At 53.4% G+C, this 15,286-nt stretch overlaps 5 protein-coding genes across 5 annotated transcripts; 2 read left to right on the top strand and 3 right to left on the bottom strand.

Moving 5' to 3' along the window:
• Positions 1 to 250: 250 nt before the first annotated feature.
• Positions 251 to 1,345, bottom strand: BO95DRAFT_449259 (GIG1 family protein; the record flags this gene model as incomplete). Its single annotated transcript, XM_025587936.1, has 4 exons — positions 251 to 388; positions 484 to 668; positions 755 to 937; positions 1,039 to 1,345. The coding sequence occupies 4 exons, from the start codon at positions 1,343 to 1,345 to the stop codon at positions 251 to 253; spliced, it is 813 nt and encodes a 270-aa protein (XP_025447475.1).
• Positions 1,346 to 2,522: 1,177 nt separating this feature from the next.
• Positions 2,523 to 3,604, bottom strand: BO95DRAFT_403716 (nicotinamidase; the record flags this gene model as incomplete). The annotated part of the gene is made up of 2 exons (XM_025583933.1): positions 3,273 to 3,604; positions 2,523 to 3,179 (listed from the first exon to the last, which is right to left on the bottom strand). The coding sequence occupies exons 1-2, from the start codon at positions 3,321 to 3,323 to the stop codon at positions 2,523 to 2,525; spliced, it is 708 nt and encodes a 235-aa protein (XP_025447474.1). The 5' UTR covers positions 3,324 to 3,604.
• A 432-nt stretch (positions 3,605 to 4,036) lies between these two features.
• Positions 4,037 to 8,206, top strand: BO95DRAFT_438210 (DNA-dependent ATPase RAD26). The gene is made up of 3 exons (XM_025585457.1): positions 4,037 to 4,391; positions 4,456 to 4,529; positions 4,596 to 8,206. Exons 1-3 carry the CDS (start codon positions 4,182 to 4,184, stop codon positions 8,050 to 8,052), a joined length of 3,741 nt encoding a protein of 1,246 aa, XP_025447473.1. The 5' UTR covers positions 4,037 to 4,181; the 3' UTR covers positions 8,053 to 8,206.
• A 305-nt stretch (positions 8,207 to 8,511) lies between these two features.
• On the bottom strand, positions 8,512 to 10,866 carry BO95DRAFT_427309 (uncharacterized protein; the record flags this gene model as incomplete). Its single annotated transcript, XM_025584789.1, has 1 exon — positions 8,512 to 10,866. One exon carries the CDS (start codon positions 10,864 to 10,866, stop codon positions 8,512 to 8,514), a length of 2,355 nt encoding a protein of 784 aa, XP_025447472.1.
• An 836-nt stretch (positions 10,867 to 11,702) lies between these two features.
• Positions 11,703 to 13,485, top strand: BO95DRAFT_438208 (chitin synthase export chaperone). Its single transcript, XM_025585456.1, has 3 exons — positions 11,703 to 12,299; positions 12,380 to 12,951; positions 13,006 to 13,485. The coding sequence occupies exons 1-3, from the start codon at positions 12,062 to 12,064 to the stop codon at positions 13,189 to 13,191; spliced, it is 996 nt and encodes a 331-aa protein (XP_025447471.1). The 5' UTR covers positions 11,703 to 12,061; the 3' UTR covers positions 13,192 to 13,485.
• Positions 13,486 to 15,286: the final 1,801 nt, after the last annotated feature.

The raw sequence follows: 15,286 nt of genomic DNA, 5'->3' as shown, positions 1-15,286 counted from the left end.
TTTCTTTGTTCAAGATGAGTGATTCAGTAGCATAGTTCTTGAGTGTGCTAGTGTTTCTATGGTTGTGAGCCGATGAGTCCATAACAGATAGTACTATGTAGGGCGAATGTAGTTTCAAAAAAAGTAGCTTTGTATGCTCATCACACCAGCAAGTAATCTTCCAACGCCAATCCTCCTCTAGCAAGTCTAAGCCAGACAGCGCCATGCTTCTCAGGTTCCGATCCGTTCAATCCTCCACAGACCAGCTAGGCTACCCGATCACGTGCGCCGGCAAATCGCCGCGGGTAATCTCCTCCAAAAACGCGGCCGGGGGCCGATACAACATGACATGGAAATGCTCGACGGCATGGACCGACTTTAGCGACCTCCAGTTCCGGAACCAGATCACCTGAAGCATCTTATTGTTAACAAGACATTGCGCTCCCTTGCCCCACCCCCCGTCGCTCCCGCCGAAAACCCAGCAAAGAAAAAAGAAAATCTCACCTGCTCCGGCGCCATCCTCGCATGGAACGTCCGCCGCACGAACCCGTCGATCTCGCGCCGCGCGCGCGGCGTCAAATCATCCACGACCGGATCGTCCTCCAGCGGGAACTTGGTCCACACGACCAGGTGCACGATATCCGGCTCCAGGCCGTATGGCCAGTCGTTGTATAGGATGCGGAGGTCCTCTGTGTTTTTGGATCAGGAGGTTAGCGGGTTATACGGGCTTTGACTGGTCGGGGAAGGGGGGGCTGGGCTTTGTTGGGGGGCGAACCATCGAACTCAAACGGCCTCCCCTTGGCGCGCAAATCACTCTGCAAGCCTTCCCCCCACCGCAATCGCTCCTTGACGACGAAGCGCATGATCGACCCGTACTCGGCGACGATCCGCGCCTTGCACTCCAGGTACCGGCGGAGATCGCTGGGGAGGCGCTGGAAGCGGTCGATTCGGTTCGTGCCTGCCATTATTACCGGGGGTTTTTAAGTTAGCGGTTGTCTGTCTGCCAATGACACGCTACGGCGTCGTGGATACGAGATTCAACGATAGCAACGCACATACGGACGAGCTCTGTGACGAGGTCCCACCCTTGTCTTTGGTAGAGATGGTCCGGGGTCGAGAGGATCTCGATGTTCTTTTGGGAGATGTCGCGGAGGTAGCTGGGGCAGGAGGGGGGCCATTGGGATCGCGGAATGTTGGTGAGCCAGTAGGGCAGGGGTGCTTTTTTTTCTGGGGCTTCGTCTTGGGGGACGTTGTGCTTCTGGATGATTGGTGTGGGAGAGTCGGTCACGGTGGCTAGGGGGCGGCCTTTCTCGGTCAGGTATCCCGGTCTCTGTCGCGGGGGGAAGGCCGTTGTTGCTGTCGGCATTGCTGCGACCGTGGGTGACATATTCCCTGGATTAAGGTAAAGTGAGGTCCTCTGGGGCGGAAATGTTTATTTGGGATGTGTGGCTGGAAATGAGCACAAAGGGAGGAACCCTGGACACAGAAAAAGGAGCTGCCGAGCCTGTATATACAGCTTTGACAGGTAAGTGAGAAGGGAGAGAGAGGGCGGAGGGAGGAGGGAAAGTCATTTAACAGGTGTAGGTGTAGGTGCGGTTTTACCCCCCGTAGCTTTGACTGTCAACCTTATTCTGACCCTGTTGGTATGACCTTAACGGGGATTGATTGCGGCGGGTCCGGAAGTGGCAACTAATGGCGATCATTGGAAAAGGCATGGATGTGCAGGGCTGAGAAGAGAAGGGGAAGAGTGCAACTGCCAGTGATGGGAATCATAGGTAGGTGAGGCAGTCAATCAAGGCAGACGCCGACACCCTGACTCGCTGTGCATTCCTGAATGAGGCGTCGATATTGTGTCTACCGATAGAGTGGAGTGTATAAGTTATTGTCACCTCCTTTGTTAGGGGTAGGTAGAGTGGGTTGCTCATTCAGGAGTGTTTCTTGTCTATCCGGCTTAGTGAAAACCATACGGTGTGTCACTTGGATGCCATATTTCTCTAGCATGAATATAAGTCTGGCTCGACAATAGGTAAAAATGTTCGTCAACGACACACTCAGAGTTTCTGGTCGATGGTTCTGCTTCCCCCGGGCCGTGAAGATCATCGCCCGCATCCGGAGTACAGAGGCTGCCATCAGACATGTAAGCTACTCACTGTAACTTTACAGGACACTGTGCGTGATAGCATTTCGATGATTGGGCCTGGACAATTCTCCCCTACAGGCTGCACACGGTATGACGGAACAGGTCCGAATTTGGCCAGCTTCAATGATCGCCCAAAACATTAGTTAGTATACTAATAACCTCACTCAAATGGTAGTGGTAGAAATGACGTGCCAAGTTCATTGTTCCCCACAAAATAACAGTTTTCCCTTGGCAAGGACAATCCCAAGCATTCGGGCCCTCGGGGGGCTCTTTTAGCGCCAGCCCAGTCACCAATCCATCCATCCGCCTTCCTACGATTCCCAATCAACTCACTACCCCCTGAAACGCCCCCCTTCCCCCCCTCCGTCTAACTAATACCATACACACAGAGAGACACATCGAATCAACCGACCAAACCCGCAATCTCAGGCCCATCCGACCTCACGATCACGACCCCCGCCTCGAGCAACTCCCGCCTCGCCTCCTCCCACCCGACCCCCGGATCCACGCACCGCGTCGCATCCTCCACGAAATAACTCCGGAACCCGGCCCTCGCCGCATCGATCGCCGTGCACTTGACGCAGTAATCCCCGGCGACACCCACCGAGAACACCGCCGTAACCCCCCGAGCCCGCAGCTCGGCCTCCAGATCGCAATCCACCGACCGCCGGTTCAGCTCAAGGCTGTTGCGGTTCCCGAACGCGTCGGCGAACACCGAGTACATCTCCACCCGCGCGTCCATCCCCTTCTTGACGAACAGGTCGATGCGCGCCGCGTCGATTTCCGGGATCAGCGCCGCCCCCGGCGTGTCCTCGACGCAGTGCACCGGCCACAGCCGTTGGGGTTTGGTCTCGGTGTGCTTGCCCGGCGCCGGGTTGGTGAGCGTGATGGTACACTCGAAGGGGATGTTGTTGGGCGCCGGGTGGTTCGGGGCGAAGGAGATATGGTCCGCTGGGTGGTAGTCTTGCGAGGAGACTCGGAAGCTGAAGCCCGGGTGCGCGAGCAGCGTGTTGATGGTTGGGGCGAGGTCGCGCGCGCCTTCGACGGCTAGGGAGCCGTTCTATTTTTCCCCCCGGGGTTAGCCTTCTTATCTCGTACTTTTCGTAGATTGGATTCGGGGATTTTTCTTGGGGGGGGGAGGGAGGAAACGTACGGGAGGACAAAAGTCCTCCTGCATGTCGACGACCACTAGTGCTGCTTTCATTGTGAAGAGGATATTTGCGATCGGTCAACGGAGTCGTGAAATGTGGTTTGTGTGTAAGGGTTGTCGCTGGTTCTTGCTCAGGGAAGGCTTTTGATGGTGTGGATCGTTGGGTGAGTTGACTAGACTAAACTACAGGAACATGTATGCTGAAGGTCGCCCCTAATCGAGGGGATCCATCGTTCGATAGTGTAAAAGTTCCCCGCTACGTTATCTTAGTTCAAGGAGATGGACGCGCAAGCGGTCTAATGCCATGCTGTTTGGTCCGACCGCTATCAGCTGTGGAACCGAGCTTTCAAAGCTAGAATAAGATATCGTTCATGGGAGGCCAGCACCACAGGATTCAAGAAGTTCTTTTCGCTTTGGCTAGCACTATAAGGATAGCTGCAGCTGGATGAGCATAATTACACAGCAGATGCAGGCAACCCGCTAGTCTATCAGTGATCATACTCGTGCAATCTTGCCGGTACAGTTGAAAAGGGAATGAGTTATAGCCATGCTTCTTATGGTCTAAGCTACTTGTGTACTTGCATTCACTATCTGCTGTGCTACAAGCACCCAAGTCAGTATGGAAATGACGTACTGCACAGGCAACAGGCACGTGATCAGAGCCAAACTTCTAGGCAACCGTAACCTGAGATCTCAGGCACAAACGATCACCGCCTAGGTCATCGCTCACAGTGTGTTGCTCTACAGCAACCCACCTGAAGGCTCCACCATCATCCTGAATCAGATCACTGGGCTGAACTTTCAAGACTACTGCAAGGCTGCGAGATCCCCTGCTCGCATGAAGGCTGTAATCGTGCAGGGAAAAGCAGCAAACCTGGGCCTCAAGGGATATGATTAACCGCCGATCCATTCATGGATGACGAAACAAGTATCAAGCACGAGGCGGAAGGCTCGAGTGCCCGAGACCCTGTGGAAGAAAAGCCAACGGAGCCGTCTGATGCAGCTGTCACACCTGTACAGTCTTCCGAACCCTCCGTGGCGATCAACGAGGCGAGCCGCTTGAAAGAGCTGCAGGCCGATGTCCGTGATCAGGATGATCTGGAGCGAGATATCGCCCGCCAGGCAAGTAGCATGGCCCCACATGCGATACACTTCTGGACGCACCACTTACTGACCGTACGCGCAGGCAGACAAGCTGCTCCTGGAACAGGCCGATGAGCGTGACAACAAGAGACTGGAGCGGACTACCCGCGAGAAACAGTATGATAACTCTGGCCCCCCTCCGTGCTATTCTCCGTAGAGCGGCGCTCACTCTTGTTCTCGCAGGAAGGTCGAGTCACAGATCTTGAAACTCCACCAGCGGCTATCCCAGCCCATCGGGACCGCGGGGAGGGTTCGCGCGCAGAATGAACTTCAGACCCTCGAGTCACGCAACACGGCGTTGGCCAATGACCTGGTAGATATCCAGCAGCGCATCGTCGATAGAAGTCGAGAGCAAGAGGGCGGTGGCGAGGCCTCGAGAATCGGACGGCTGCCGAACGAGTCTCGCAGGGACTACCTCATTCGCACGGGGAAAATCACCCCTTTCATGAACATGAGTCATGGCCCCGACCATGGTCCTCTTGCTAGTCTGCAGGACGCTCTCATTGACGCCGAGGATGAGCATGATGAGGCAGAGGCCCTGGAGCGCTTCAAGGCTCGATCGGCAGTCTCACATCGGAACCTGGTGCAACCCGGTTTTGATTTCGACGTGTCCAGTGGTCCTGACAGCACAGATGTGTCTGCGGACATTCGAAGTGCAAAGCGAAGAAAGGTCGGGCATGAGCAGTTTTCTAAGAAGATTCATGAGAAACAGGAGGATTTGGGCTATAGCTCAGAAGCTCCCGATGGCACTCAGTCGGAGAAAGATGATGACTTCAATTATGTGGTGTCAGACGGTGAAGAGTCACAACTCGAAGATGAAGAAGACTGGGCTCCTGAAGGACAGTCAGAGCGAGCAATGTCCCAGAAGAAGAAAAAGAAGACGTCTGCTGAAGATATTGAAGACTTCACCGGGCTGGACGATGGCAACGAGACAGTGTATCAAACAAGACTACAATCGTGGGTCAGTCGCAGGAGTGCGGCAAGAGAACGTGCACGTAAGACCCAGCATTTAGGAGAAGATGGTGACGATGTCATGAACGAAGATCCGGTTTCCGACGAAGATCAGGAACAGGACGAGTGGTTCAAGCCTCACCCAACTGTCCCTGATATGCATTATGACAATGGATATCGTATACCTGGCGATATCCATGCCTTGTTGTTTGACTATCAGAAGACTGGAGTACAGTGGCTGTGGGAGTTGCAACAGCAGCAGGTTGGTGGTATCATTGGTGATGAGATGGGTTTGGGCAAGACCATTCAGGTGATTGCGTTCATCGCTGGTCTGCATTACAGCAAACAGCTCACTCGGCCCGTGGTCATCGTGTGCCCCGCAACAGTCATGAAGCAATGGGTGAACGAGTTCCACCGCTGGTGGCCCCCTCTTCGCGTTTCCATCTTACACACCTCCGGTAGTGGGATGGTCAACCTTCGAAATGAAAGTAGCAGGGAGGACGCATTACTGTCCCAAGCCTGGAATGCTGCCACTTCTCGACGTATGCCTAACGGTCTGAAAGCGGCGCGCAAAGTCGTCAAGCGCGTGGTCGAGGAAGGACATGTGCTAGTAACGACCTACTCAGGTCTCCAGACTTACGCTTCTCTTGCCATACCAATTGAGTGGGGTTGCGCTGTTTTGGATGAAGGCCACAAGATCCGCAACCCAAATACCTCGATCACGATCCACTGCAAAGAGCTTCGCACGCCGCATCGGATCATTCTCTCAGGCACCCCCATGCAGAATAACCTCACGGAGCTCTGGTCTTTATTCGACTTTGTCTTCCCGATGCGGCTGGGAACTTTGGTGAACTTTCGCAATCAATTCGAGTTCCCGATACGTCAAGGTGGTTATGCAAACGCATCGAACCTGCAGGTTCAAACCGCCGTCAAGTGTGCTGAGACTCTGAAAGACGCTATCAGTCCCTACCTTCTGCAACGCTTCAAGATAGACGTGGCTTCAGACCTTCCGAAGAAGAGCGAGCAGGTTCTCTTCTGTAAACTGACCAAGGTGCAACGAGAGGCATACGAGGCATTCCTTGGCTCATCCGAGATGCAAGCTATCCTCAACAAGCGCCGACAAGTCCTGTACGGCGTTGATATCCTGCGAAAGATCTGCAACCATCCCGACCTACCAAGCCACAAACTCCAGTCTTCGGCAAAGGATTACGGAAGCGGCAGCAGATCTGGCAAGATGCAGGTCGTAAAATCACTGCTTGAACTATGGAAGGACACTGGACACAAGACGTTACTCTTCTGCCAACACCGAATCATGTTAGACATTTTGGAAAAATTCGTGCGGGCGATGTCTGGATTCAATTACCGCCGAATGGATGGCACCACCCCGATCCAGCATCGGCAGACGATGGTCGATGAGTTCAACAACGACCCAGACCTTCACGTATTCCTGCTTACGACCAAGGTCGGCGGACTGGGTGTGAACCTCACCGGTGCGGATCGCGTCATCATCTACGATCCGGACTGGAACCCATCTACAGATATGCAAGCCCGCGAGCGAGCGTGGAGACTCGGACAGAAGCGGGACGTCACGATCTATCGACTGATGACGGCCGGGACCATCGAGGAAAAGATCTATCATCGCCAGATCTTCAAGCAGTTTCTCACGAATAAGATCCTGAAGGACCCCAATCAACGACAGACCTTCCAGATGAGCGACTTGCACGATCTCTTCTCCCTTGGCGAGGATAACCAAGGGGCCACCGAGACCAGCAAGATCTTCAAAGACACAGCAGCCACGACCTTCAAGAACGGCGACAACAACAACAACAACACAGCCTCAACAGCCGCTGCAAACATCGCAGACGTCGAAGACGAGAAGAGGGACATCCGAAAAGCGGCGGGCGTTGCCTCGATCGAAGAATACCAGGGCGAACAGGAGCAGCAGCAACAACAACAGCAGCAACCACAAAACGAGTCCGAACCCCCCACCGCCGCCGGCGGGCCCAGCAATGCAAACCAAGAAGCGCGCATCATGGAGAAGATCTTCGCGCGCTCCGGCGTGCACTCCGCCCTCGAGCACGACCAGATCCTGAACGGCAAACGCGTCGTCCGGGCCGACCCCAAGATCATCGAGGCCGAAGCCAAGCGCGTGGCCGCCGAAGCAGCGGAAGAGCTCCGGCGCGCCGGGGAAGCCGCCCGCTCCGTCCCCATCGGCACACCCACCTGGACCGGCCAGTTCGGCGTGGCCGGCAGACCCGAAGAGCGAATATCCTCCCCCTTTGCAAGAGGCGTCGGCGGCAGCAGCGCGAGACGGGCGGGCGCCGGCCCCTCGTCCGCCAGCATCCTAGCCAATCTTTCCTCTTCTGCGACTGCTGCCTCGCAGAGACCTTCTCCCGCCTCGCGAAGCAACACGAACAGCCCGGCCCCGTTGTCGTCGTCGCGGGCTGCTGCTGCTGCTGGTGCGCCTAGTGGAATCGACTTCATCACCCTGCTGCGCGATTTCATCACCGCCCATGGCGGCTCGGTCTACACGCAGATGCTGATCGATCAGTTCAACCACCATTGCACGACGCCCCAGAAGACCGCCGAGTTTAAGGAGATGCTCAACACCATTGCCGTTCTGGAGAAGGGGGGCCGCAGCCGACGCGGCAAGTGGACGTTGAAGCCGGAGTATGCTAAAAAAAGATAATCTTTCTAATGCGCTTGTTCATTGATTTGAATCGCCGACATGTGTTTATGATTAGATGTATGAAAATAGATTCCTTGGGAAGAAAGATGGCTCTTATGGGAACATTTGCAATTCTTCTGTCATGAAAGAAAATACTAGCTTCAGGCAGCGAATTAATCAAGATTAATATTACCCTTTCCGAGGCCTTCCCACTAAATCCGACGCCTGTTCTATACCATCTACATCACACTGCAGTCGTTGTGTCTGCAGAGGTGGGCTCGGTCGTCTAATAGGTTCTGTACGTATTACCTGATCTCATAACATCATGGCCATACTCACCGCTACTGCCGGTATAGGTCTATCTAGATCACGAGCTACGCATACTTAGATCCCCATGCCCAAGAGTCAGGGTCGGCGTGATCCAGCCGACCACCTCTGACCACTTTGCCTATATCCCACCCATTAGCTTACCGTATAGTTTCAGCCCAGCATCCCCGGATTGAGATCCGCGAATTTCGCCGCACCATACCGCATGATCTGCACGATCTCGCGCTCGTCGAAGTGGGTCTTACGCAACACCTGCAAGAGCTGCAGGGGCACCTCATTGGAGTCCATCCAGGGCGAGACCGGATTCTGCGCCGTCTTGTATCGGCACAGAGCGATGTAGGCCAAGGCGCAGAACCCCCCGACGTAGCCGAGCCGCCGCAGCCAGATGCGCTTCTTCGGCGGGTCGAAGTCGATCGCGCCGCTGAACTTCCGGAAGTCCCGCACCTCGTGGGGCTGGAGGACATACTCGTACTCAGACGGGTCGGCGGGTTTCTTGACCTCGGCCTCCTCCCGGTAGTCTTGGTTGGCGGACAGCTTCGTCCATTCCTTGGCGGTGGTGGGGAAGCTGCTGCGGAGCATGGTGGGCTTGTGCGTGGGCGGGAGGTAGCTGGGGCCGACGAACTTGGTCTTCTCGCGCGGGAGGACCTTGGTCGGGGCTGTAGACGCCTGCTCGGTTGGCTGCTTGACGGAGATGACCCGCGCCTCGGGGACCAAGGGCGGTGGGGGTGGTGCTGGGTGCGCTTTCTGGTCCTGCAGCCGGCTCTGGAGCTGGCCGAAGTTGACGGCCGAGGCCTCCTTCAGGTACCAGACCACTTTCTCGAGGAGCTCCTCGATCGTCGGCGTCCGCTGTATCTCCGTCGTCATCGCGGTCTGGATGACCACCAGGAACTGCTCGAGCGCCGTCTCCGGGGTGATCTCATCGAGATAGGTCCGCGAGATGTTCATGTCGTCCAGCATCTTCGTGATGGCCATGAATCCGCTCTCCGGCGCCTGGGACGGCCACTCGAAGTCGAATTCCAAGTCGCCCATGCGCATGCGCTTGAGGCGGTCGCCCATCTCCAGGATAGGGTCCGGAGCCATGGCTTCGCCATCCAGATTGAAGTCCGCGAACCCCCGCTTACGCGATCTCGCCTCGAATCGAGGCTCAGTCGGGGTCGGCGGCAGGTAGAGCGGCACCCGGGGCTCTTCCACCCACACGCTGGACCCCTGATCCACCAGCATGTTCTCACGGGGTTGGTTCCAGAGCTGGGCAACCATGCTCGCGGGGATCTCCCGCTTCTTTCTCTTTTTCTTCTCCTCCTCAGTCTCTGGCTCCCCCGCGTGCCACCATTTCTCCCCAGGCTGGGGGTCATTATGCGGGTCCGCCGACGACTCCGCCATGTCATGATTGTGGGCTGTATCAAACCCGAAGGAGTTTTTTGCGTAGTTAGAAAAGGCCGCTAATCGCTGGCTGAATCCCTGCAGGGCTTGACTTTGGCTCGTTTCATCCAGGACATCAACCATCTCGTCGTCTTGTTGGCTATTTCTTTTGCTGTTATTCTTGCCATTCTTTTTGTTGTTGTTCTGTATCTCTTCCTTTGACTTGCCCTTCGCAACCAGGTACAGGGCGTCGTCCTGGGCACTTGCCATTCGAACTGCACGGCGGAGCTTCTCATTCAGACACGAATTCTCCTCCTCCAACTTGTCGTTCAGCGATTCGACGCTTGCGTCACTATAGCTGTTTCTCTGCAGACTTTCATGCAGTTCCTTTTTCGCCTCTCCTGCTTCCTTGCTGTATCGCACAAGCTGGTTCTGCAAGTCTTTCAAGCTCTTATCACGATGCTTGGAATTTTGGCCCATCTGTCGACACCTCTCCCGGGCCTGATTAAACAGCTCTTCTTGCTTCGCGGTCCTCACTTTCAGATTGGCGTTCTCCCTTTTCGACTTGATAAAGTTCTTCTCGTGCCGTTTGCTCTTTTTCTTGCTCTCCTGGAGCTCTTGGCGCAACGCCTGCTCTTTGTGGCGCCATTGCTTCTCTGTTTCGGTCAGGGCATTGGTCAGCGCTAGCAGCTGGTTCTTGAGTTGGTTGTTCTCCGTGTCGAGATCAACCGCATGCTGCTCCTCCTGGGTCAGCTGCGACTTGTTCTGGTTGAGTGTCTGGTAGAACCACTCCGCCTTAACTTCAGGCGACTCATTGCTGTCGCGGAGATGGTTGAGGACCTCCTTGTCCTGCTGGAGTTCGTGCACAGAGAGACGGTTGTTGTTGTTGTTGTTTTTGGTATTGTTATTGTTGTGGTTGTTGTTATTGTTGTTATTGTTCCAGTTGTTGTTGTTGTTGCTGTTGCGATTATTATTGTTGTTATTATTGTTGTTGTTCCAGTTGTTATTTTTCCAGTTATCGTTGTTGTTGCGATTGTTAGTATTGTTGTTATTGTTGTTATTCCAGTTATTGTTGTTCCGGTTGTTGTTGTTCCGGTTGTTGTTCCGGTTGTTGTTGCGGTTGTTGTTGTTGTAGTTGTAGTTCGACATATCGAGGTCTTCTTCTGATTTTGTATATTGGTTAGTCAATTCTTGGGGCTTTCGTGGAGAGAGGAACAGATCAGTCTATGTTTGATGTCACACGAGTCACGGACTCCGGGGTCTTCGAAATGAATAAATAAGTCGCAATGTGCGTTTGAAGTCAATTGTTCCGATAAGTTTTGGTATATTGGGTCATGACAGACTATCGAGGTGGTCAACGAGAGGGGAAGATGCGAACAATTGTTACTTATAATATTCGGCCCTTTGTCCATGGCTGCCGAAGTATACCGGAGGCCGTCAGGGACTCGGGTTGAGCTTCAATTGTGCAGGTCAGATAGAAGCGGATCTCCGCAGACAACCTTCCACCTGGCATCGTCTCTCGGGACTTGCTGTGACAAGAAAGAGAGCATACTATCTGAGCATAAATGATCTGGTTGATAGCCACAATGACATTGTCGTGGTTGTTCTTTCACCGAAACAACAAAGCACATAATCAGGCTTGACCTGATTCTTTCGTTTGTCATCCATTGTTCTGAGCTAAACAAAGCTCTCAGTCAGCAGACAGGAAGTGAATGCAGCTGGAGGGGAATTGCCCTTCAAGTCTTTTGTGAGTACAGTAGTTGGCAAGACAAACAAATGAAGGTACTGTACACAAAAGGAAGTCCACACCACCGCAGGCCCGGGAGAGCATGAGATGCCGGATACCTCAGGCGTTGATAGCGGGTATCTCCGCAATCACGTGCTGGGTGTGTCAGCCACCACACTCCACACTATTCCTAAAATAGCAGCACACCTTTTTTTCACCCCGTGATGCGCTGCGCTATTGCAATCCAGACGGGGAAAGAAGAAGAGCCTGGAGGGTCCCCGGCTCATCTTCCCACTCCCTGAACCCCTCGTGTGTGCGTTCATCTGTTCTTCCCCGACACCCCTGACAGGGTCTTCACGATTCACTTCACATTCGTTTTAGGATCTCCCTCTCACTGCCTTCTTCTCCTTCTTCCCTCAGCTGTGTGGCATCTTCCAGGCGCTGCCCGGTAATAGGAGCAGTGCGAGGCCCAACTCTTTGTCACACCTGTTGTTGTGGAGACCGGGTCGGGGGCCCGCCCATCTTATTTACCTTACAACGAACCTCTTCTGACCAGGCGATCGCCGGTGACATTATCCTCCTCGTCGCTTCTGGTTCAAGGAACTTTTCGAAGACAAAATGGGGTTCGGCGACTTCGATTCAATTTGTGAGAAGGCACCATTGCCTCTGTGCTCCTTGGTGGGCCCTCCATCCTCGATATCCGGCTTAACAGGCATCATTCCCAACTGCTATGCGCGCAACATCGAATTAGCCAATACCATCATTTTTGAGGGCGCCGCTTCTTTTGTCCATATTATCGCCCTTGGTATGACGGTGATCATGATCTTGCACATTCGGTCGAAGTTCACTGCTGTCGGTATGAGCCTGTCATCTCTGTTGTATATTCCCTCCGTCGCATTGTAAAATCCACTAACGAAGTGCCATGATGGCATGCAGGCCGCAAGGAAATCTTGACCTTCTTCTACATCTACCTGCTCTTGACTATGTGCTCTTTGATTCTGGATGCAGGCGTGACCCCCCCAGGAAGTAGCTCGTTTCCTTACTTTACTGCTGTGCAAAACGGCCTGGCCTCGGCACTCTGTACCTCGTTGCTCATCAACGGCTTTGTAGGGTTCCAGCTCTATGAAGATGGCACCACTCTATCTGTCTGGCTCGTGCGACTCAGTTCGGCGGCCATGTTTGTCGTCTCCTTCCTTGTCTCCCTCGCGACCTTCAAGTCGTGGGGCAGCCTCGGTCCTACTAACACCATCGGCATGTTTGTTGTGCTGTACCTTGTGAATGCCATCTTCATCGTGATTTACCTGGTCATGCAGCTACTGCTTGTCCTCAACACCCTCGAGGACCGCTGGCCGTTGGGCCATATCGCTTTCGGTCTTGTGGTTTTCATCTGCGGGCAGGTCCTTCTCTATGCGTTCAGCGATGCAATTTGCGACAATGTACAGCACTATATGGATGGACTCTTCTTCGCAACCCTTTGCAATCTCTTAGCGGTCATGATGGTGTACAAGGTAGGCACAGGCTATTTCTTTGTGACCGACTGAATCACTAACGGCGGCATGCAGTTCTGGGACTATATCACGAAAGAGGACCTCGAGTTCTCTGTTGGAATCAAGCCCAACACATGGGAGGTCAAGGAGCTCCTTCCCGAAGAGGATCGCCGGCAGACGATCTACGCCGATGCTGATTCGGAATATGCGGGGAGCATGTACCATCACCGAGCATCAACCTATCACGGCCACAATTATTAAACTGCCGAGCGTGTGGACTCTAGCATCTACTCGGACTTTGACACAGTACCTGGCACTTTCTTATCCATTCCACCCACAAACGGCCCCTTTCCTCGGCAGACTGGGGGCCGAATCAATGGGGCGGCTCCGAGTCTTACCCCTCCTCCATCTGGATCTCAGGGCCTATGCGCAACGTTGTTTTCGCTCTTTGAAACCTGCTCAGCTCAGTGAACGATTGCGGATAATTGACAATCTCTATCAGTGTGTACGGGGCGCTTTTTCTTTTTTTTTTTTTTTTTTTTTTTTTTTTTTTTTCTCTGATGGTGACCTGTTTGCGTTGTTTGCATGGAAGCCATCGCGCCTCCCACCTTGCCTGCTATATGCCCAAATATCCGTTTCTCTTTGTTCTTCTTCTGAGGCCCCAGGATAATTATCAACGATGGCCTATTTTGTGTTCCACAGGTGCACATATCGTGTACCAAATTCAGTACATAAGTCACAATTTATCATCCGCACATGCGAATTCTATGTGTACTGTACGTACAATAACTTAGCTTCGGGTTTCCGGTGACTAAAGGGTGACTAAAAATAACCGCCCATTGCCGCTCCGCTCTGCAAGGGCCGAGGACTGTCCAGACCGCGAGACGTGGGCACTACGAAGAAGTCAGCAAGACTAGACTAGGTAACTTACTGACTGCCCGGCAGTGCAGCACACGCTCAACGACAGCAGCAATCAGCCTAGGAGAAACAAAAATAAAATAAAAATAAAAATACGAGGTCACATTCGCTAAATCCACGGAACTCAAAGAGCCAAATGCCCACCCACAAATCAGCAAATGCGACAGCATCCGGAACCGGCTCAGACCCTTTTTTCCCGAGACCTTTTCCTCTTCTTCCTTCCTAGCGCCACTAGTCTAGCCTCAGGCCAACCTGTCCGGCTGGCGTGCCAAATTGGTCCGACTCAGACCCCGTCATGCTCCATCCATCAAATGCTTAGCATGTCAGAGATCGAGCAGGGTCCCTCCGCTGTAACTTGTAACTTGTAACTACCTAAGCCTGTAAGCTGCCAACATGCCAGACCCTGATTCGGAATCTCGATCGGCTCTTCTCAATCCCTCTTCACTCCTCACCGGCCAGTGAAAGAAAAGGTTCCAATGGATCTGCCCATCGGATCGAGCAATTTGCTTGAGACCCATGAGGATCCACTCTGGTGGAAAACAAGAAATACCACCCTACTACCTATACGGTACTCAGCACCACAACAAGTAAGACAGGCCCATCTCAGGGAGCAAATCTTGCCGACTTGGAACGACTAGCCCGCAATTGCTTTTCCACTTGTCGCCCGCCTTCACCCAAACCGCCCCTATCAGGAAATGGGCGAGGCAAATCCAATTTACGCTAAAGCGAATTTAAGCACAATCTGCTCGAGTAGATTAAAAGGAGAAAGGATATTAGCCCGACCCTTCGACCCAGTCGAACCCTGGCTGAGTCCATTAATCTTACTACATATGCAGTCATGTCCGAATGAAAGATAACTATAGGTTGTCGCCCTCGCTCTCTTGTGGTCACTTACTCAATACTTCACTTCTCCCCCCCCCCCCCCATTTTATATTGGGATGAACCTCATCCCATCCCACCTTATCCCCTAATCTTCCTATCGCCCATTTCTTTGCTTGTGTCGAACCTTTTCGTTAGCTTTGCTTTCTTGTCTATTGCTCTATCGGTCAATGAACCGTGCAGTCAGTCTTTACCATCTATCTTTATGACGCCACTATCGCTCTGCCACAATCACCCGACAAGACTTCTTTTCGCTACTACTACTGCTTCAGACCGCACGCCTCAAAAAGGAATGAACCAATTCACTATATAATTCAAGCCCTATACGACAACAAATAATCGATCAGAATGATTCTCTCACTCAGCCGCCCGGTCACGTTGGCCCTTTCGACACTTCTTCTCCTCAACTTCTATCTCTTCCACCGCGTCCTCCACCAGCCTGTGGTCACTAGTACATTTGCCGTAAATACAACCCCGGCCCAACAGCAGCAACGAGGGCAACAAGAAGAGGATCAGCAACAACAGGCCTTCTTATCACCTACTCCTACTCCGTCACCTG

The sequence above is a fragment of the Aspergillus brunneoviolaceus genome (genome assembly GCF_003184695.1).
Source record: "Aspergillus brunneoviolaceus CBS 621.78 unplaced genomic scaffold BO95scaffold_3, whole genome shotgun sequence".
NCBI classification, from domain to species: Eukaryota; Fungi; Ascomycota; class Eurotiomycetes; order Eurotiales; family Aspergillaceae; genus Aspergillus; species Aspergillus brunneoviolaceus.
Note: the sequence above shows the minus strand (reverse complement) of the source record. Positions and strands in the feature narration are given on the sequence as shown.